Below are 23,205 nucleotides of genomic sequence, written 5' to 3'. Positions count from 1 at the left end.
GGGTGAGCTCCCGTTGCTCGGTCCCAGCTCCTGCCCACCTAGCAGTTCGAAAGCACATCAAAGTGCAAGTAGATAAATAGGGACCGCTCCAGCGGGAAGGTAAACGGCATTTCCGTGCGCTGCTCTGGTTCGCCAGAAGCGGCTTTGTCATGCTGGCCACATGACCCGGAAGCTGTCTGCGGACAAACGCCGGCTCCCTTGGCCTATAAAGCGAGATGAGCGTCGCAACCCCAGAGTCGGACACGACTGGACCTGATGGTCAGGGGTCCCTTTACCTTTACCTTTACTCCAACAATCTCTCTGAACATGTCCCCAAGGATGAACAAACATCAGTTTATGAAATAAAAATATCCTCCAAAAAGATGCCAGGACAGCACTTACTGAATACATTCCTCCAATTTTTTCTGTAATGCTCACAAATTGAGAATCACAGAACCATAAAATTGTAGAGTTGGAAGGGGCCTTGAGGGTCATCTACTCCAACCCCCTGCAATGTAGGACTCTCAGCTAAAGCATCCATGAGAGATGGCCATTCAACTTCTGGTTAAAAACCTCCAAGGAAGGAGAGTCCAACACCTTCCAAGCAAGTCTGTTTCACTGTTGAACAGCTTTTACTGCCAGAAAGTAATTCCTGGTGTTTAGTCAGAATCTTCTTTCTTGTAACTTGAAACTATTGATTCAGGTCCCACCTTCCAGAGCAGGAGAAAACAAGCTTGCTCCATCTTCCATGTCACAGCCCTTTAGATATTTGAAGATGGCTATCATATCTCCTCTCAGCCTCCTCTTACCCAGGCTAAACATGCCCAACTCCCTCAACTGTTCTTCATAAGGCTTGGTTTCTAGACCCTTAATCATCTTGGTTACTCTCCTCTACACATTCCAGCTTGTCAATATCCTTAAATTGTGGTGCGCAGAATTGGACAGAGCACTCCTGGTATGGTCTTACCAAAGCAGAATAAGAGTGGTACTATGACTTCCCTTGATTGGAACACTATACTTCTGTTGATGCAGCCTAAAATAGCATTAGCTTCTTTTCTTTTTTTGGCTGCTGCTGCTACATCACACTTTTGACTGATGTTAAGTTTGTGGTCCACTAAGACCCCTAGATCCTTTTTACAAGTATCACCGGCAAGCCGGGTGTCCCCCATCTTATATTTGTGCAGGTGGTTCTTCCTGCCTAAGTATCGAATCTGACATTTGTCCCTATTGAAATTCATTCTGTTAGTTTGGGCCCAGGTCTCCAATCTGTTAATGTCATCTGGAATCTTGATTCTGTCTTCTGCAGCATTAGCCACCCCTCCCAGTTTGGTATCATACCCTGAATTCCTTCATCTAAGTCGTTTATAATTGAACAACAATGGGTCCAGGAGATAACCCTGTGGCACCCAAGTTGTTACTTTTCTCCATGATAATAAGGAACATGAGTGAGCACTCTTTGGGTTTGGTCAGTCAACAAGCTACAAATCCACCTAACAGTTACCTCATCCAGCCCACATACTGGCCTGACAGTATAAGGCAGCTTCCTAAGTTCCTACTCAATTGTAACAAGCTTAGGGCAAGTCTAAAAATATTCACTTCTGCCTCACAACTCCAGCTATTACATCTAGGAAAACTTGCTATATGGGTCATCTCAGTCACATGGGGAATTTCTACAACCACAGTGGATTTCCTGGAAGCATTTCCTGGAAGCTGTTCGGCAGTGGAATTTGCTACCAAGGAGTGTGGTGGAGTCTCCTTCTTTGGAGGTCTTTAAGCAGAGGCTTGAAAGCCATCTGTCATGAATGCTTTGATGGTGTTTCCTGCTTGGCAGGGGGTTGGACTGGATGGCCCTTGTGGTCTCTTCCAACTCTATGATTCTATGATTCTATGATCTGTCCCTGGTGTGGATATATCTCCAAGTGACTGGAAGGAATCACATGGCAGACTGCAGCCAGTGGTGGTGTAGTGGTTAGAGTGTTGGACTAGGACCTGTGAGACCAGGGTTGGATTCTCCACTTGGCCATGAAGCTCACTGGGTGACCTTGGTGGCCAGTCACAACCCCTCAACCTGACCTACTTTACTGGGTTGTTGTGAGGATTAAATGAACTATGTAAGCCACCTGGAGCCCCATGGAGAAAAAGTTGAGATGTAAATGCAACAAATAAATAAAAATAATAAACTGCTGCAGAAAATGCAAGAGGGCACGCGGAATCACCACTTAGAAGATCTTCCCACAGAGGAAGGGTAAATGCATAAAGCAGGCTTTGCTAAAGAATGTTTCCTTCACACCCATTATAAACTTTTTAAAAAGAAAAGAAGTTTAAGTATATGCAGGATTAACTTCTTCTGGCCTCTTCTATAATCCAGCAGGACCAAGGAAATGAACTCACATCTTCTTCCTGAGGTTATTTCACAAAGTAACATCTGGTCAGTTAAATACATACTTGTACTGATGACATCTGTGCATAACCTCGCCAGCTAAAGCCAGGGAATTCTTGAAGATCATAACCAAACCGGATTCCTCTTCCATTAGGAGATGTACCATCTTCAACTTCAAACTTCAAGTGATGTAAATCAGGTAAGTAGTAGTCCTTTTCAGGCCTTTTGTAAATACAGAAATGAAATGGCAGGCAATGCTTTTGTTTTCTAAAAATGTTTCATTTGCTACATATGAAAGAGAGACATAACATTTAAGAATTGGCCTGCTGGATTAGACGATATGGCAGAAGTTCAGGAAGGAGATGGCTAAACGAATCCTCTCCATACTACTGCCAAGGTGAAGTCACAAAGAGCGCCCTCTCAGAACTTGGTGCCCACTGTTGAAAGTAGCTGGTTAATGCCAGATTACCAATCAAGGGTTGATGAATCAGCACAAAATCTTAAGGAAGTTTTGATGCTGTATTGTGTTTTTAATATTCGATTGGAAGCCACCCAGAGTAGCTGGGGAAACCCAGCCAGATGGGTGGGGTATAAATAAAAATTGTTGTTGTTGTTGGATTTACTGGTGCCTAAGCTTCACTTTTCCATCTTACTTACTCATTGCAGGATTTCCCAACCATGTGCCTTCTGCACTGGCAATCACCCGACATATCATCGCACACATGGCTTATGGCCCCTCCCACGTCACATTTGCACCCTGCAAGTAAAGGAAAGAACCAAACTTTTTAGGAAAGAACCATACAAAATATATGATGCCAGAAGAAAGATTTGTAGGTTTTCTGGGCTAAAGAGATGGGAAGAACACTCTCTGCCTTTCTGTAAATGACTTTAGTGCCGCATTGTTTATGCTGAAGATCAGTTCTCAAAAAATGTATATGTATGACTTTCTACAGTGGGCTGGCACAGCCCCAGAGTCATCACAGCAGATACACAACAAAGTACCTGTATAGATCAAAAGTCACCTCTCCATCTCTCAAGATACATGTACATAGCCGTGTTGGTCTGCCATAGTCAAAACAAAATAAAAAATAAAAAAATTCCTTCCAGTAACACCTTAGAGACCAACTAAGTTTGTTCTTGGTATGAGCTTTCGTGTGCATTTATTTAACGATAGTTCTCCATCCTGCATTTTATCCTCACAACAACCCTGTGAAGCAGGTTAGACGGAGAGATTATGACTTGCCTGAGGTCATGAAGTGAGCTTCAAGATTGAGGGGGGACTAGAACCTTGGTCTCCCAAGTCTGGGTCGCTAACCACTACACCACACTGATTCTCAAAAACTCAGCACTGGCAACACAGTAAGTGCGCAGTAATCAGGAGTGTGAACACAGCTTAAGGCCATCAGTTTAAAGAGTGATCTGTGTTGAAGAAAGCAGGTATTTAATACTGATAACTTGCCCACTGTCACTTACCTAAATTTAAACAAAAGGCTCACATTGGTAAGAAACAATAATAAATGTTCATATGCAAATATGTTATATAGGAGTGATTTGAAGACTATATTTTTTAGAAATATGTTGTGTAGTAACTAAACCATACTGTACCTCGACATCCAAAATAATTATTGTCTTCTAGGCCATAATAACCATCTTCACAAGTATCACATGAATCTCCACAAACGTTAGGCTTGCAGTAACATTCACCATCCACCTATAAGGGGAAGGGAGTGGAGAAGCTTTCAAGTTTTCCTTTGATACATTTCTTATTTCAAAAGAGTCTTTAGTAATGACCTAAATTATTTTTAAATAGGCATGAATGGATGATTGTGGCATTAGCTGTTAGCTGGTTTGCAAACACAGAGATCACTATGTAGGAAAGGAAAGAGGCCAAATGCCCCACCTCTGCAGGATAGCCTTGTATGGGATTATCTCTCAGGTTCTAATCTACATATGGGGAACCTGGAGTCTTTGAGCCACTGTTGGACTCCAGTTTCCAGCATTCCCAGCCAGCATTGCCACGGATAGGGATGAAGCCCAATAATATCTGTGGGGCCCTATTCTAACAGTAGACTAGAGTGGGAAGTTCTTCCTGTGATTTGCCAGATATGAAGTCAGCCAGTCATGGGTAACTTTGGCAGGGTGAGGGAGCTCATTTATAAAAATTAGCTAAACCTGACACCAACTTGCTAAGCAAGCTACTTGGGATACAGATATGAACAATTACATGGGAGTAGTTCCTATTTAACTCAGTATTTATTTATTTAGGTAAGCTACTTTTTGATTTCCTAATAAAGCTTCTCTAGGAGGCTTACATTGTAGACCAAAAATTTAAAAATAAAAAGATTACAATATAAGCCAACAAATAAAACACAGCAGATCAAAATGTAGAGAAAGGGATAAACAGAGAGAGGGATAAAAATGCACAGAATTAAACCAGTTTTAAAAGAGGGAGCAGAGAAATAAAATTCACTGAGCTAAAACTAGGTTGTCTTCCTGTTTGCCTGGCAATGAAAAGACATTAGGGTAGGTGCTAGTTGGGTCTCTCTGGGAAAGGCATTCCACAAACTAGGGAGTCACTACTGAGAAGGCTTTTTCACTCATTGTCATCTGTAGTACCTCACCTGGAGGGGACATTCATGCATGTCACAAAGGACTCAGAAAGATGAAAAGCAAAGTTTTAAATTGGGCCTAAAAAGCAAGACTTGCACCCAAGCAACAAAGAATATTGGGATGCCAAGGTCCTTCCCATCCACACATTGGGGCTGTAGACCAGTGTGAGAGCTGGTGCTTGATATGGATTTGTTCAGCCAAAAAAGTTGAATAACACATAAGTAAAAACTGAGTATTTTTACCTGCCGACACTCTCTGACTCCACTCAGTGTTCCAGATGCCTCACACTGGCACTCTGTAAAGGCAAACATATCCACCTGAAACCCATTTTCTTAGAACCCTGTATATGATTGACATCTGCTGGATGAGGGCTAGACAACAGGCATGCCTAAAGGAACTCTCTGCCTTTTAAATTATAAGACCAAAATCCATAAAGACTTAGAGTTCATATAATACTCTAACTTGGAATGTCTACCTGTGGTGAGATGAGCCTGCCTGCCCCCTCCATCCATTCTCCAGCTCCATCTGCAGAGCAAAACTCCTGAACTAGAAGATAGCATCTGTTTGAATCGAAGCTCCCTCTGATTTCACAATCCAGACCCTTAATGAAAACAGAGCCAGGATTACACAGACAGGGAGATTCCACTTTAAAATAAATGTGGGCAGTTCCATTTCAGGTATTAAGTTCATGATGGAGGAGGTACACATGAGACAGAAATGTGCTCCTGATTTCCCCCATAGAAATTCTGGGGGGTAAGTATCTTGGATGTGTTCCTGCTAGGTTGACTATCTGTTATCTTCCTCAGTAATTCTCCTGGGGCTATGAAAACCTTACCATCACAACCACTCTCCAGGGAATCTTTGCTGACCTTGCCACATTCTGATACCATGTAAGTGGAATTCAGTACTAATAATTCCTATATATTTTGCTAGATTGGTGGAGGCACGTTACCATAAAAGTGACATGAATGTTCTTTGGGGGGGGAAAGCTATTTTAATACTTTTTTCCACACAGCAAGCTGTCTAAAGTCTAGACCTATCAGATACACTTTGGGCATTGCTGAACATTTTGAAAATGCTTCCAGTTATTGTTGTACTTATTTTCCATGTTCTGCACCTCAACATAACTCTGGGCAGTTCATGAAAAAGGCAAGTGTGCTTCAGAAAACTACCAACAGGAGGCTTCTTGGACAAATAAATAAACAATTTTCTCCAAGCAAAAAGGCCTCATTCTGTGCCAAATCAAACACGAGATTGAGCGTGCAGTTCTATAGCCCTTGAACCTGGGAGTTAAGTTTCATTGAACTTAAGAGAACTTACCGGTACTTCTGAGTAAATATTTACAGGAATGTCCTGCAAAAGCATGCTTGCATTTGTGTATTTCTAATTTTATTTTTAAATAGCAGCTGTAGATGACCCTGATCCAGATCAAGACTGTGGTGTATAGGAAAAGAGGCTTAAGCCCTTTATTCTGTGTCATTTTCATGATAATCCCCAGCCCCAAAAGGCTGCTAAATGTCCTGTGGATATAAGCTGCTATATGAGTTTTGCAAGTGTATGTTGCCTAACTCTGCTAAATTTACATCAAGTGATTATGCAGAACAGAATTTGGCTATGCATCATTAGGCATCTGTGTGTTACTAATGGGAAACAGAGTGGTGTTTTTTATTTTGTTTTGTTTTTTAAGCAACTGCAAGAATACTGGATTGTTTGATACTCTCAGCATGTGAGAATTGTGCTTTCACTAAAAGAGAGCACAAAACCTTCTGCAATATACAAGGCAGCTGAATCCAAAGTTAGTGGTTTAAGACTGCACAGTGGAGGCCTTCGCAACCATGTCCACATCTGTATCAGCCAGTGAACCTCAAATGTGAACAGGTACTATCATTTTCTTAGGGTTGCTGAATAAAAGATAATAGTGGCAGGTCTGGAGGACTTGGACTGGGCTGATTACACATAAAAAACCACAGGCTTTATTTTTACAATATAACATGAGGTGTGTACAGTACTTTTTTTTCAAAGAAAAAATGTTTACAGGTACTCTCATTTTCCTACTCATATTGAAATACTGCCCCTCAATGAGGCCAAACTTAGATTCACAAAATGTTTAGGTGTATGCGTACCCCTGCGTTCCCCCAGAAAAAAAGCACTGGATGTGTATCAACACAGCCTTACCTATGCATCCATATGGGTTTTCTCTGGCCAGATGCCAGTAAAGTGGTTTGCAAATGCTACAGCTTGGACCTTCTACATTTTGCAGACACCAGCAATCGTTCTAATGGACAAAGAGAATAATGCATATGTCATGACAGGGAGCTAAGGGTCTTGACTAGTATACAGCTTTGAAATACACACAGGAAATGGGAGATGGAGAACAGTTTTACAGATGGAGAATCCAGACTTAGAATTAGTAAGTTGTCTGAAGATAACACAATGAGCAGAATTCACCTAATGAGTTCTATCAGCAGAAGTCCTGCACAAGGGCTTCCGCTTACACAACAGGACTTTCCCTCTGCCCTTCCCCTGCAGCCCCTGAAATTGGCTTGGAGAACCCCCAGAGACAGCCTGCAGGGAGTGGATAGGGTAGGTTGTTTCATCTGGCAAGCTGCAACACTTGCTCTGATGGGACGTTCACCATAGTTCCCTCTTGAATTCCACCCAATACAACCCCAATACAATGGTCTGTAGCTGCTACCCTATACTACCAGTAGTTTGAATCCTTGCATACAATATGTGACTGGAGGAGCTGAAGGAACCTATCCAAACTCTGAGAAAGTGCCCCCCCGCCAACTCACAGCTGCATCCCTCCAACTTGCAGGTGTACCCTTAGATAATGTGTTCATTTCTTCATGCTTTTAAAATTAATATTTTTATACTGCCCATCCATAAAGTCCACTGGACAACTTACATTAAGTTATGGATCAATAAAACACACACACAAATAAAAGATTATCAAAAACCTGTTTGAGGGGGGAACAATCTTACACCTCTTTGCTCAATGGAACTAACGAGACTTGAGCAGCACAGAGGCAAATTCACTACAGAACATTTCCCTATTATGTATGTATATTGTCATCAAATCTCACAAGTAGTAATATTCACACATTTGATATTAGGAGATATGACAAACACTCCATTTCTCCTACGCTTATGAACTAAAGAGGGCTTACCATCCCACTCAGCACAGTTCCTTATCTAAAAGTTACTTACTGGAGGAGTCTCCTCCCTAGGGCTACCATGCCTGTGAGGACAACTTGCCCCATGCCCATTAACTAGCAATGGAAAAGGGTGGAGAACCAGTCATTCAAACCCTAGCAATGTGGCCTTGTGTTATAATTGTGGATGCCACAGTCAGGTTATTTAGCAGGATAAGTGCTAATGTGTTGCCAGCTATTTGTTTCTTTCTCCGTATAAATCCACTGTTAGGAAAATGAATGTTCAATGAATTATGGCCTTTGCATGACAATTCTATTCTGAATACTTACAGAATAAGAATCCATGGTTCCTGCTGGGTCACATTCATTGGTGTTTCCTGTTTACATAAAAAAAAAAACAACCCCGTTATTTTAAGGCTATTTATTTTCAACAATCCATATAGCACTTTTTAAGTGGTTATTTCACTATACACTGAGCCTCACAACAAACACTGACAGTTTCTCTCAGATATATTCTTAATAATATTTAAATACCTCCTTTTATCCTCACATTAGCCCTGTAGTAAATGTTGCTCCCATTTTACAGTTAGGAAACAGAGATGGAAAACATTAACTGAGACCAATAACATGAGCGAGATTTCCCATTAATTTTATACATAACACTGCCCACTCATTGGTTTTGACTGACTTGGCCGTGGCCATTGAAGGAACCTCATGACCACAGGAAAGCAGAAAGAGATGTATGTGCTTGTATCTCTAAGACTTAAATCTAGACACATTCCATTCATGGAGGATTGATCTATAAACAACCATTAACTCCTTTCCTGAGGCATCAGGACAACAGAATGCCAATTTCCCCGATGAAGCAAGATTATAGCATTTGAAACTTCTTAATTTTAAAAGGCAAGTAAGAGGGGATGTAAAGGAAGTGTATAAAAGTATGCATGGCATAGAGAAAGTGAATAGTTTTTCTTCCTCTCTCTTAACACTAGAATGTGTGAATGTACAATGAAGCGGAAGAATGTTGATTCAGAACAGATAAAGTACATCTTCACACAGCACATAGTGAAATGATGGAATTTGCTCCTATCAGAGATAGCAACTTGGATGGCTTTAAAGAGGATTTTCAAATAAATTTTATTTACTTATTTATTTAAAGCATTTTATTTACTTATTTATTTAAACCACTCTTCAGCTGAAAAATGGTTTGCAAATGTCTGAGATAAGATAGTATGGCTTCCTTGCCTCAATAAACTGTCCTTCTAAATCACCAAATGACAGCCTTCAGGACACCTGTCACCTTCCTACCACCACCTGAGCTCTAAGATCTAAGCATCTTACAAGATAAAAAAGGTAAAGGACCCCTGGGCAGTTAAGTCCAGTCAAAGGCGACTATGGGGTTGAGGTGCTCGTCTCGCTTTCAGGCTGAGGGAGCCGGCATTTGTCCACAGACAGCTTTCCGGGTCATGTGGCCAGCATGACTAAACCGCTTCTGGTGCAACGGAACACCATGATGGAAACCAGAGCACACGGAAAAACCGTTTACCTTCTCGCTGCAGCGGTACCTATTTATCTACTCGCACTGATGTGCTTTCGAACTGCTAGGTTGGCAGGAGCTGGGACAGAGCAACAGGAGCTCACCTCATCGCGGGGATTCGAACTGCCGACCTTCTGATTGGCAAGCTCAAGAGGCTCACTGGTTTAGACTTAGCAATGGCAGCCTAAACAAGTGATTAGCCTCACAATGAGGGCAAAACCTGTCCAACTCCCCTGATCGCATTCAATTTTCTGCTCCTACAATATTGCCATAAATAGATGTGTCTTGGTAAATATTACCTTGGCAATGAGGAAAACTGTTGGCTGCTGAGAGACATCTGTGACACTGTTGTCCTGTAAAGCCTGGTTGACACTCACACTGGCCTGTGACTGCATCACATGCGCCCTGGTAGGAGCCATGGGTTGAGCACTGACAAGCTGAACAAAGGTGTTAATTTTATAAGGACACCAGGTTTCATATTACTACACACACACACACACACATATACACACCATGGATAAAAGTTTGGAGACATGCTCCAGCAAGCAGCTGCGTCTTTGTGGATTGATACATTCCATGCTTCTCCTTTTGGAGAGAGATATGTAACTTGGGGTCAGAGGTCTTATTCATCCTCCTTCTCCTCATGTAGCCCCTAGCTATGTAGGCAATCTCTCTGAGGACACCATGCCAGAGAGCAAAGGCTCCCTCAACTGAACGAGGACAGCTATATTTTCCACTAGTCTTCATGCCTCCATTCAAGCACGTTGGGCCTTGAGGGGGATAAAACCCCTCGCAAGTTGGTGGAATTCTGCAAATATAACACACTGAAATCATCAGCTTCTGAAATCCTCCTACTCAAACACTTTCAAATCTTGCAACATTTTTGTTCCAAAAAGTTAATTTTCACAACAAATGTCAAGACACAGGTCCTCTAGTTCTATACTGAACAATACAGTGCTGAAATCTGCAATTTTGAATGCAGGCCTGTTTCTCTTATCACCACACCACCCCCCACTTTCAGTTAATCTGAGGAAAGGAGTTGTTTGAAGCAAAGAGCATGGAAAACATGTTCTCTGCTTACTGTGTAGGTTGTCAGGAATTCTGTCAGCTGCACAGCTACTATACTGTTCTTAGTTATGCAGCCTTTGCCAAGTTGGTGCCCTCTGGATGTTAATTATATTATTAACTACATCTCTATCCTTCCCTTCCTCCCAAAACAGCACAGGCAGTCAACAACAAAGCAGCAAAATGGTGCAATAAAAATAAATTAATTAAAACATCAAGGACATCTAAAAACATTTTAAAACAGTCACATATCCTCACACCTAATCATTTCAAGGTTGCCAGGAACAGTCTCTTTCAGTCATCAAATGCCTGGGTGAACCAGAATGTTTTAAAATTCCTCCTAAAAGCTGATAATGAGGTAGGAAGACACACCTCATCAGAGAGGGCATGCTACAACCAAGGTACTGCCAATGAGAAGGCCCAAGCAGGGGTCAGGGCCAACCAAGCATACTGGCTGGGACTAATAGCAATAGTAGTTCAAGACATCTTTGAGGGTACCAGGTTGGGGAAAGGGTAAGTAGGCATCACTTTCAGAGAGTCACAAAGATGTGTATTCTACCCAAGCTAAAGTTGCTGGGCACACAAACAAAACATTTGCAATATATTGAGCCAATCTGCTGGTCCTTATGTACCAGTAATTAGCTGTCCCTTGTGCAGCTTGTTTTTTCCCTTGTGCAGTGGGAGGGTGACCAAGATCAGCATCATGGCACAGGGGCATTAATCCTTTGCCTCCAGTCAAAATGCTCCTCCCACCCACATGCCTGTTTAGTCCTAAGTGGCAGCTGCTCTCTAGAGCAGGGGTAGGGAAACGTTTGTGGCTCCGTGGGCCAAATCCTTTATCAGAACTTAGCATCGCAAGCTGAATTTAACAGGTGGGCAGGGCAACCCACCTGTCAATCACCTGACATCATTTTTCTTAAATACACCTAGTAAACTAAAACAGTTTTGCTTCCACAAACAGTAATACGTTGTTAAATGAAAGTTCATATCTGAGAAAGAAACTTGATTGGTTACTTACGCAAACAATTGGGATAGCTATAGTAGCCAGGAGCACACTGGCTGCATTTTGGCCCAGCATAGTTTGTATAGCAATGACAATGTCCCAAAGAGCCACACGTGTTGCTCATGGACCCAGATGTATCACAGTTGCATTCTGTAAGGGGGGGGGGAGAATAAGAAACCATGACATTGTTATTTGTTAGTTTTCTTTAAGTTAGAGGTTCTTGACCATTTTGGGCCTGTGGGCACGTTTGGAAATCTAAAAGACTGTTGTGGGCACCGCAGAATGCTGATTTCTTAGAAGGAAAACTGGTGATGCTCAGAATTCCACCACCCACCCACCCCCCCCCAAAAAAACCACTTATACCCACTAAAGCATGCAACCTCCCTGCCTGTAAGAAGCTGGCAGCCCCTCCAAAACAAAATTTATTTGAAAAAACATTGAGAGGGACATGTGGTTTTGTAGGGTACCTAGAAGAATGTATTGGGGTTCTATGGTGCTCACAGGTGCTACACTGGGGACCCCAGATTTTAATCATACTTTTTATCCCCCAAAGCAAATGTCAAGAGATGGCAGTAAAAATCCTAATGCTTCTGTTAGGAGGAAGGAGGGAGAGAAGGACCACCTTCAGCGAAAGGAAAAAAAATGATGTTCTTCTTGGTATGTCAATATTTAAAATTGTGTTGACATTTATAAAAAAATAATAATTCAACTATTTACAAGCTGCAAACCCTGAAGTTTTCCAGTGGACACTAATGCACCATAACCAAATAATAATCGCTATGCCTTTTTGTCTGTAAAGTTAGAGAGATGGCTCTAGCATTAGGCAGAATGAGGTAGCTACCTCAGGAGGATGCTTTTGCGTGTTATGAAAGAGCAATAAATTATTGGCTATTTAATTTAGTGTTGTCACATTCTCACTGACAGGGAGGGGAAGAGGTGGCTATGGGATATTCTGCCTCGGGCATTAAAACGACTTGACCTGGTTTTGGTACTATGAACCTTGACTTGGGAAGGTGGGTACAGAAGGCAACATTCGCTGCTCTCCCTTAGGCAGCAAAATGTATGGGGTGCACTTTGTAAGTGACATGTCTGAGGACCAAGCAGGATGAAATGAAGCTATCCTTAGTTAAGTGTTTGTGGTATTGCTAGACGATACCCTATAGTACTAATTCTCTCAGCCAAGCAGCCTATTAGTAAATCTGCCTTAACTTTTTGCAATGTCAACTATTAGCATAACCATCTGACGTTTTGTGACCATTTAAAACAGTGTTTTTCAACCTTTTTTGGGCAAAGGCACACTTGTTTCATGAAAAAAATCACGAGGCACACCACCATTAGAAAATGTTAAAAAATTTAACTCTGTGCCTATATTGACTATATATAAAGTAATTCTCTTGAATAGGAATCAAATAAACACAAATCTTTAGAATTTTTCAATTTTCCCCACGGAACACCAGGCAACATCTCGCGGCACACTAGTGTGCCGCGGAACAGTGGTTGAAAAACATTGATTTAAAAAATGCTGATCAGTCTAAACTCTGCAAAAGCAAACTGACAGATTAATGGCTGCTTAGAGACAAAAGCAATGCATTTATTATGCATATGCATTGGCTTGTGGTACATTATATGAGATTTAATGAACTACTGTTGCTACTTCACTTTTTTTAAAAATTTAAAATAGCTACTTCACTTTTTAAAAACTTCTTTTCCTATGAGACTTTACGCACCTCCAGCAGTGAGCTACTATCCGAAGACGCCCAGAGGGAGGGCAGGAATGCAAAGTAGACGCCTCTTCAGATACATTGTAACCTAATCCCCTTTTAAATATATCAGAAACATTACTGAATTTGGCTTCAATATGGAATTTAGTTCAGATTTCTCAGCTCCATCTTGAAATTATCTGGGCTGTTATTAGACTGCATGGTGAATTCTGTTGTTCTAAGCCTCATAAGGTCCTCGTGGATAATTACTTAGGTGGAGGCTTTTGCTGCAAAAAAAAGGGTGCCCTCAAAATCACATACTGGCCTAATTCAGGCATAAGGCTAAGCCCAGCCATGGGTTGGCGTAAAGAAGTAAATATGAAAGCTCCCAGTGAGAAGATCATGGGCCCTCTGGTCCCAATTGCTGTTGTGCTGCTGTCCAAACCTGGCCTTGTGATTTTGTAGCCCCCGAATAAACCATAGAACAAACCTTTTTTATGGTATAAGCTAAACATTTGACAAAGTGCTAAACCAAACCATAGCTTAGCACACAGCAATGTGTGCGGGAGCAAAAGTGGTCGCGATCTTCTTATTGCAGGTTTGCTTAACATTACGTGCAAATGGGATCACTGATTAGTTCCATGTAACAGAAAACATCCCCCCCCCCACACACACACTCCCCAGTACTTCAGGTGCTTTAGTAGGGGCTCTTGCACTGTCAAATCAGTTTTCTGAGCATTTTGAAATAAAAATGGCTCCACTTAAATCAATATAATGGAGAGTCTTTCATCAATTTTAATGGCTATGGATTTAATGTCTCCCCCATAAATCTCAACTCTTATATTTGGGATTTTAACATTTCCCTTCCGATCTATTTAGCTTTCATAAGATGCTTTCCTTTCTTTGGCTGCCTTTTGTTTTTCCACAGCCCCTCTCACCAGGGCCTCATGTCAACTTTTTAAAGCTCAACATGTCAACCAAGCCAATTTGAGGTACATTTTCTTAACAAAGCCATGAACTGACTCATTTCCAATGAAACATTCGTCCATGCCAACTGAAGGATATAAGTTATGGTTTTCATTAAATCATTTGTATCTCTTCCTGGTCCAGCAATATCACAACTCAAACTCTCTTGCTGTGCTGTCTCAATCCAGCATTTTGCAGTAAGTGGAGAACTTTTTCAAAGTTCATAATATTTTCCAGTGTCACATTCAGGAAGGGACAAGCATTCTGCACTCCTGTGAACATAGTGCTGTTTTTATTTTATTTTGCCTTCATTTCCCATCACTTTCCAATTACTGGGCCATGTGATAACAAGAAACTGTCACACAATCATGTGACACATTGCATTGTGACACCGCAACACATACTGTATGGGGAAGAATTACGGTACAGTAATTGCTTAGCGGGATGTGGGTGGTGCTGTGGTCTAAACCACTGAGCCTCTTGGGCTTGCTAATCAGAAGGTCGGTGGTTTGAATCCCCACAACGGGGTGAACTCCCATTGCTCTGTCCCAGCTCCTGCCAACCTAGCAGTTCAAAAGCACGTCAGTGCAAGTAGATAAATAGGTACCGCTACAGTAGGAAGGTAAACGGCGTTTCCATGCACTATGGTTTCCATCACGGTGTTCCATTGCACCAGAAGCGGTTTAGTCATGCTGGCCACATGACCCAGAAAGTTGTCTGTGGACAAACACCAGCTCCCTCAGCCTGAAAACGAGATGAGTGCTGCAACCCCATAGTCGCCTTTGACTGGACTTAACCATCCAGGGGTCCTTTACCTTACACTACAGTGGCACAACACATGCTGCAACCCCATAGTCGCCTTTGACTGGACTTAACCATCCAGGGGTCCTTTACCTTACACTACAGTGGCACAACACATGCTTTGCAGTTCCAGGTGCAACTCTGGCATCTTTAGTTAAAGGATCTTAGCTGACATGCTGGGAAAAACCTTGACTGAGACCCTGGAGAGTGCCTGCCAATGAGAGTGGATAGCACCTAACACTGCAATCCTATACAACTCTATTCAAAAGTAATCCCCATTGAGTAAGCCCCATTGAATTCAGTAGGACTTACTCCCAGGTGTGTATAGGATTGCAGCCTAAAGGACCCACTGCTTTACTCAGTGTAAGGCTGTTTCTAATATCTCAATATGTTTTCTCCCAATTCTCAAAACGTAAGGATGCAGCCTAGAGGGTTTTTCCATCTCCCCCCTCCCCCCTCCCCAGCCAACATGTCATTTTATAGAACTCTGGGACAACATTCATCTCTTTCAACAAATTTAAATCAGCAATCCAAAAGGAACACATGACTGTATGCATTTTCAAGTTTGATGTCCCCCTGACCAGATCAATGCGTTTAGATTTGTTTGTTTATTTTACCTTGACAGAAGGGGAAAGAATAGTATCCAGGCTGGCAGGCGTTGCACTGAAAGCCATCTACGCCAACACGGCAAAGGCATCTTCCAAGGAAGTCACATATTTCAGGGAGGGTGCCAGCTGAATTGCACTCACACCCTGCCAGGGGAAGACAGGGCACTTTCAGAAATGCTTCTGATAGAAGCAACACACTTCACACACATCAGAAGCTAAATTACCTCCAGGATTGTAGTGAAAATTATCCCCCGTCCCACCATTTGCTAATTCACAGTTTGACATGCAGGTCATAAAAAGCTGATTTGCACTGAACACTCACAAGTTCCATAACTAGGTCAACATGCTCCTTCCCCAAGCCTGTTGGAAATGATATTTATTTTTTTCTTCATTGTTTGAATTTTTTAAGACAGATGTGGAACCTGTGGCCTTCCCGGGGTTGTTAGACTCCACCTCTCATCAGCCCTAGGCAGCCTGGCCAAGGATCAGAGATTATGGGCAACATCTGGGGGACCATAGGTCCCCTATCTGTGATCTAATAAGTTCACAAGGTGGCTAACAAAAACGCAACACAAATACCGTATAAAAATAAGCCAAAACCATGATTACTTACTTTGACAGAAAGGGTAATGGAAATAGCCTACAGCACAGCTATCACAGGCAATTCCCTGAAATCCTTCACGGCATCGGCACTGTCCTGTTCGTCTGTCACATTCACTGTCACCTAATGCACCTGAGCCATGGCACTGGCAAGCTAGGGACATTTTTAAAAATTTAATAGTCTTGAAATTCAAACGTATTTGGATTGGGGGGGGGGGGTGAGAATTAAAATTGCATTGTATTTGATTTTGGCATCCACCAGCAGAACTGTAGAACTTACGTTGACAACGTGGCCCAAAAAATCCTGGTTTGCAGCCTCCTCCTCCTAATGCAGAAAGACAGAATGACACCATGGAATTAACAGAACAAGCAAAGGAAATCCTCAAATGTAGTAAATATTAGTTGCTAATGAACATTATTAAAGGATAAGCCCTGCCTTGCTGATTTCCAGCTGCAGGAACTGAGGAAGCCAGGAAGCTCTAAGTAAAAGATTTTGCTAAGAAACAGACAGGTCTTATGATGGATGAATTCTTGACCAGCAGAAGTCACCTTCCTTTGTAGGTGGACATACACACACGTATTAAACCTATCTTTCTTTTCTTTCTTTTTTTAAAAAAGTGTTATTTATTAAGCTTTTAAAACAAGCACGGACAGTTCCAAATGTTGGTGTTGTTCAAATGTAAGAAGCTGTGCACAGTGTTGTTTATTCTGATTGGTAGTGGCTCTCCAGCATCTCAGAAAGAGATCTTTCACATCACCCTGCTACCTGACTCTTTTTTTTTTTAATGGAAATGCCAGGGATTGAACCTGGGACTTTTTGCATGCAAAACATGGGTTCCTTCCCTCAATGGAGAATGAAGTGAATCATTGTGATGCACTGTCTGCCTTTGGTCATGTCCACACCATACATTTAAAGCACTCTTATACCACTTTGACAGCCACGGTTTTCTCCAATGAAATCTGGGGACTGGAGCTTGTTAAGCATGCTGGGAACTGTTGCTCTCTGTGGGATCCTCCAACAACCCTCAACACCCTTATAAACTAGGATTCTTTGGAGGAATCCTTTAAACACATGCATTTCTACTCAAAGTAAGCCCCACTGGGTTTAAATGGCAAGGCCCCCCTGAGCTCAAGGCCTCAATCCTATGCATACTTACTTGGGATTATACTCCTGAGTAAGTATGCATAGGGCTGGGGTGTTGAAGCCTCTTTCTCTTATCCCAGCACAGAAGTCAAGCAAGCTGCCAGAGAACAGACAGAGCAATCAGTCCCTCTCTGGAAAAGAAGAATGAGGGAAAGAGAAAGGAGAAAAGTGGGTGGCATAAAGAGAGCGAGAAAATGAGATGGCAGTAAGAGAGAAAAAGGACATCAACCAAAGGAGGACGGGACTCACAGATTTTAATCCAAAAACGAAGCACATTCATACCAACAATTTCTGAACATCCAGATACAAACCAGCCTCAGAAAGAAAAACTCATATGCTACTTGAGTAAACCCACCCTCAGATTAACTATATTTATCGGGATTGTGCCTATGATGGATACAGGGTCATTAAATTATAAAAATGCAAACACAACAGAAAAAGATCACTTGCCAGCTATATGACCAGGTGAAGGGTCTTCTGGGCTTGGAGTAACAGGATAAACAGGATTCCCTTTCAAGAGGGGAGGAAAAGAAGGCGACTTTCAGAAAATACCTAGTACATTTTACTTACTTACTACATTGGTATATATCGCCTTTCTACCCAAAACACTCAATGTGCTTCACAGTTTAAAACAATTACTTATAATTTCATAAATATGATACAATGGCTCAGGATCGCAATACCTCAAGGACCATCTCTCCCCATATGAACTGACCCAGACTGCGTGAGCATCATAAAGCCCTTCTTCGTGGGCCTCTTCCACAAGAGGTCTGGAGGGTGGCAACACGAGAGTGGGCCTTTTCTGCAGTGTCTCCCCATTTGTGGAATGCTGTCCCCAGGGACGTTCAGCTGACACCTTCATTATGCATCTTTAGGTGCCAGGGAAAAACTTTCCTCTTCAATCAGGCCTTTGGCTGATTAACATTCTATGACATTTTAAATGTATTAGGGGTGGTGGTTATGGGTTTATTTTGTCCTTGTCCTTGTTCTTATTATGAATTTTGTGTTGTGAACCACCCTGTGACCTTTGAGTGAAGGGCGGTATACAAATTTAATACAACAATAATAAAATGAATCATAACCATTACAGTCATACCTCTAGATACGAACATTGCGTTGGTCACTGGTTACGAACGTGCCAAACCTGGAAGTACCGGAACGGGTTACTTCTGGGTTCGGCGGTTCGCGCATGCACAGAAGCGCTGAATCGCATCACGCACATGCGCAGATGCGGCACTTCAGGTTGCGCACTGCTCATGTTGCGAACAGTGCTCCGGAATGGATCCCGTTCGCAACCAGAGGTATGACTGTACTTGAGATAATTCTGGAAGATGGGAGGGGGGAATGTGAGTTGGTGCATCCTGGCTGGCAGAGAGCATCTCACTGTGTCTCACCCCTTCCTCTAATGTAATATAGGAAGCTGCCTTACTTATAACCAGACCACTGGCTCATAGCTCACAATTGTCCACACTCTCCAGTATCTCTCCAGGGTGACAGATAGGAGACATTCCCCGTCCTATCTGAAGATACCAACAACTGAACCTTGGACCTTCTGCATGTAAAGCAGATAACTCTGTTATTGAGCTACAGCTCTTTCCAGATATTACATGCATGGAGCTGCATAGACTTGTTGGGATTAGGAAGGTGGGGCAAAGGATGAAAACAAAATCTTTTGCTTCTTACCTTCCTTTTTTCTTTTGACTAACTCGGGCTCCTCACTTGTCAACATTCTTTGTCATTCTTCCTCCTCCCAAATCCCCCTCCTGACACATCACGTTTACCTCTCTTCTCCCCACCCTCCAGTACCTCCCTTGGCCTTATGTTCTCTCTTACCCAAATCTTCTTCCCTTTCCCTCACCCAAAACGTTCCTCTGGCTTACTTCCCCTACCCTTGCTCAGATCAGTGCTCTGTCCTGGCCCTCCCCATCTGAAGAAGAACTTGAGCTCACAACTCTGGTTCTGCCAAAGGCTTTAGTTTTCAGATTAGATCAATGCATGAGGTCACTGGAATCTGCAGGTACATGGGAGGTTAAATATAGGGCTAAGTGCCAGCTAAGGCATTGATGCAACAAGCAACATGCCCTTAGTGGCAAGCAGCAGCTGGAGCCCTGAGACTTGGCAAGCAAGTAGGCACTACTTGAGGTGCGTTGGCAGAGACACAGTTAACATCGCATCAGACTTACTGCTAGCCACCTCCCCAAAAGGGGGTGCAGTCTTGAGTGACATTGGTGGTTCCTAAACAGGACTAGGCATCTCTTGGGGGAGAAGAGTGGAAGGCTCCTCCATCCATCTACTTGGGCCCTCCCCAGTGTCCCCCAAGTTGCTGTCTCCCTCCTTAAAATTCAGACACATTTTGTGCCCCAGAATTAATGATGACCACTGGGACCCTCCCTGAGGTCTTCTAGTGCCCATTCTTCATACCCCTCCAACTCTTCCTCCAGGTCTGACCACTCCCTCCATGACACCCCAAGGGACTCACGACACCCTCTTTCGCCCACATCTCTCCCTGGCTCACCTTCTCCTGCAATCAACCCTTTGCTCTTCTTCATCCAGTTCTCTTCTTCTCCACGCTTTATTTCACCCCAATCCACCCTGTCCTTCATCCCTCCTCCTCACCTTCCTCTGTTACAGAGAACTGGGTGAAATGATGCATTTAAAAAATATTCAAGGGATTTCCCATGTGCCGGTAGACCTTTGGAATGCTTCAGTGGCCACCTGCTTCCTTTCCTCTAGCTATTTTCTGCATTTTTCTGCAAACCGTCCCCCCCCCCGCCCGCCCCCACCATGTTTAGGTATGTAGACATATTGCAGCTTTAGAAATAGAATTCTATATACTATGGCCTTTGAAACCAGACTAAGATGTATATTTTTAGGACCCATCCTATTTTTCTGATTGTAAGTTGTTTTCAGCTGTTTTTAATGTTGTGTTTTAAATTGTTGTACGTCACCCTGTGACCTTGGGGTTAATGTCACATCATCATCATCTCATTATTTTCTAAGGGCTGTGTTCAATAAGTAACGGTAGCCTGAAACACAACTGAAATATTATGCAGTATTGGAATGGAAACAAAGAAAACAGGGTTGGGGAGGGGTAGAAACACTCAGCCAGAGACAACATGTTTAAAAATAGAAGCTGCAGATGTCTGCTTCCCAACCCATGAGCCAACCAGTCACGGAGATATATAACCAGATATTTTGTTAGTAGAATTCAGTTTTATCTCACATTTATGACGGCTGCTTCCATCCATGCTACATTTATTTCCTTGTCTTTTTTTGCAGTATAACTTTTACTTACTGGTGACTTTTTGAGGAAAGTGATTGGAACAAATGCATGTGTAGGGGGGGATATTTAATGAGACAGGACAAAAATGTAGAGCTGTGTGTTAATATATGGATACTCACCATAGCAGAAGGGGAAGCTGTGGTATCCTTCAGCACACTGGTCACAGGTCTCACCCTGATAATTCAACTTGCAGTAACAGCGACCAGATCCTTCCTCACAGCCATCAGAATGTTCTGAGTTACAGCTGCAGGCTGTATATAAAACAATATCAGTCCCAAATCTTTCTTCAGCTTGAATTTATTTACTTCCTATTAAAATTACAGGAATGTCCACTGCACTTGGGCTTGCTTCCTGGTATAGATAGCACTGTTGCTATAATACTTTCCATCTTTAAAGTGCTGTGAGAACTTTACCTCTTCAATCAATACAGTATGATGTTTTCCTGTCAACAGCAGCTTAGGTTGATTTTTCTCAATATATCGGTATGTTCCTCTTAGGCTCACACGGGGGAGCGGGGGACAGGGAAGATGCTGCCTGCCTGTCAAATTGCTTTCTAGTATCCCAATTAACATCCTGGGTCCCAGTTTCTGAGCGTTATTAATGCTTTTATTTATTTAGGCAGCATTACTAAAAAGATGGTTAAAATGGCAAAGAAATGGCACCAGAGTTAAAGCCAATCTGAGCAGTATTTTAAGGGGCCTGACTAAATAAAAATATATTTGCTCAATTCTAAGAAGGACATGTGATTTGGTGACTGGTGGGCCTTCCTGAGAAAGCTTGTCTTTCTGGTCTGACACCATCCTGACCCCCAAAAATGGGAAAACCCAAAGGAGGAGCCCCGAAGACTATCTGAGCATATGGCTGAGTTCATGTGAGGGTAAGCAGTCCAAGGGCCTTAAAAATAAGTGCATCAGCCCTTTGAATTGCCCTAATGAAGGAACAGCAGCGGGTTGTCCCATAAAATGCCTTAAAAATACTTAATACAGTAACTGAAGAGATGTATTCCGTTCAGCAGGCTCCAACTCAACAGTTCCCATGTCTCAACCCTGACATATATTGCCAAATTTCCTAACTGCAGTATTCGGAGCCAAGTAAAGTTTCTGAGAGGGTTTCAGGGGCTACTCCACATACAATGTGTTTCAGTAAGTTTGACTGGGACGTTCTTTGAGCATGGCAAGCAGTTACTGATCTATCTTTCTCCAGGAGCAGTCACAGCTGGTGCATCAGCATTACCTCTTTTGGTCTCACACCAAAAACACAATAACATGACATGGGAAAAACCTATCTGAGCATTTCTCAAGCACATATATGGTTCCTGTAGCTTTTAGGTTTGCATGGCAGAGTTCTTGCAAACTGAACTTCTGAAGTATGCTTAGAATCAGAGAAACATTAGGGCAGTAGAAATATACAGTACTGACTTCACATTCTAAAATATATTGGCATTAACTTCCCATTTTTACTACGGATTCCTATGAAATTGGAAGGTAGAGTGGAAACAAGGTCAGCCTGCCTATGAGGTGGGGTGAGGCAGCCACCTCAAGAAGTGGAAGCCCCCCCACCCCCGGCCCCCCACTGATAGAAGAAAAGCACCACTGTCAGCAGCACCAGTTTCCAGCGACATCTCACAAGATTACAGCATGATTTCACTGGAAGCCAGTGCCACTGCCGGCACTTCACAGCACCACGTAAGAGAGACTTGTGGGGAGGCAGGATGCCAGCGGGGCAGCACATTCCTGTTTCGCCTCAAGCAGCAAAACGGGACGCGCTGTCCCTGGGTGGAAATCAGTAGGGAAAAAGCAAGAGGGAAAGAACATACGTATACATCCATGTGTTGCTGTCACTGGAACACCATAAGGACGGTAGAAGCCCTTCAAGCATTTCTCACAATTTACACCGGCTGTGTTGTGCTACACGGGATAAAGTAAGGGGGGAAAGTGACATGAGAAAAAGAACAGCTAAGCAAGGAAAGAACTGAATGAGGATGTTTTAAAATATGTTACTATGGCCAAGGAAGAAGGTTAATGTGGCAGAAATGCAGTGCATTCTGGATTTCCTTTTTTTGGGGGGGGGGTCTTTTGCATGTTGTCAGAAGCTAAGGAGTTAGAACCCACAGCTCTGGGTACAGTTACCGTAAGTGATGACCCTGAAGTAGCTAGGTCCACTAAGGCTGTCTCTTGGCTTATTACCTGGTTTGACTTCCTGACTCAAACTCCTAGTCTGACTCCCAACTTAACCCCCTTCTCTTGGACTCTTCCCTCCAACTTGACAGCTTCTATGGCTCAACCCTGACATGTACAGTCATACCTTGGTTTTCAAACGCCTTGGGAGTCGAATGCTTTGGCTCCCGAATGATTGAAAACTGGAAGTGATCGTT

The 23,205-nt window shown here is 42.7% G+C and overlaps 1 protein-coding gene across 1 annotated transcript in view; it reads right to left on the bottom strand.

The window, feature by feature from the left end:
- Window positions 1–23,205, bottom strand: part of LAMA3 (laminin subunit alpha 3) — a 140,038-nt gene that overhangs the window by 82,858 nt on the left and 33,975 nt on the right. Inside the window, exons 9-22 of the mRNA XM_033155046.1 lie at window positions 22,648–22,738; window positions 20,951–21,082; window positions 17,999–18,058; window positions 16,685–16,726; window positions 16,418–16,558; window positions 15,814–15,948; window positions 11,745–11,879; window positions 9,961–10,098; window positions 8,455–8,501; window positions 7,145–7,244; window positions 5,212–5,264; window positions 3,965–4,070; window positions 3,017–3,116; window positions 2,425–2,581 (exon numbers count right to left, since the gene is read on the bottom strand). Coding sequence (XP_033010937.1) covers window positions 2,425–2,581; window positions 3,017–3,116; window positions 3,965–4,070; window positions 5,212–5,264; window positions 7,145–7,244; window positions 8,455–8,501; window positions 9,961–10,098; window positions 11,745–11,879; window positions 15,814–15,948; window positions 16,418–16,558; window positions 16,685–16,726; window positions 17,999–18,058; window positions 20,951–21,082; window positions 22,648–22,738 — 1,437 coding nt within the window. The remainder of the gene's footprint in view (window positions 1–2,424; window positions 2,582–3,016; window positions 3,117–3,964; window positions 4,071–5,211; window positions 5,265–7,144; window positions 7,245–8,454; window positions 8,502–9,960; window positions 10,099–11,744; window positions 11,880–15,813; window positions 15,949–16,417; window positions 16,559–16,684; window positions 16,727–17,998; window positions 18,059–20,950; window positions 21,083–22,647; window positions 22,739–23,205) is intronic.

Source organism: Lacerta agilis, chromosome 7 (genome assembly GCF_009819535.1).
Source record: "Lacerta agilis isolate rLacAgi1 chromosome 7, rLacAgi1.pri, whole genome shotgun sequence".
NCBI classification, from domain to species: Eukaryota; Metazoa; Chordata; class Lepidosauria; order Squamata; family Lacertidae; genus Lacerta; species Lacerta agilis.
This window is presented reverse-complemented; position numbering and strand designations above follow the sequence as displayed.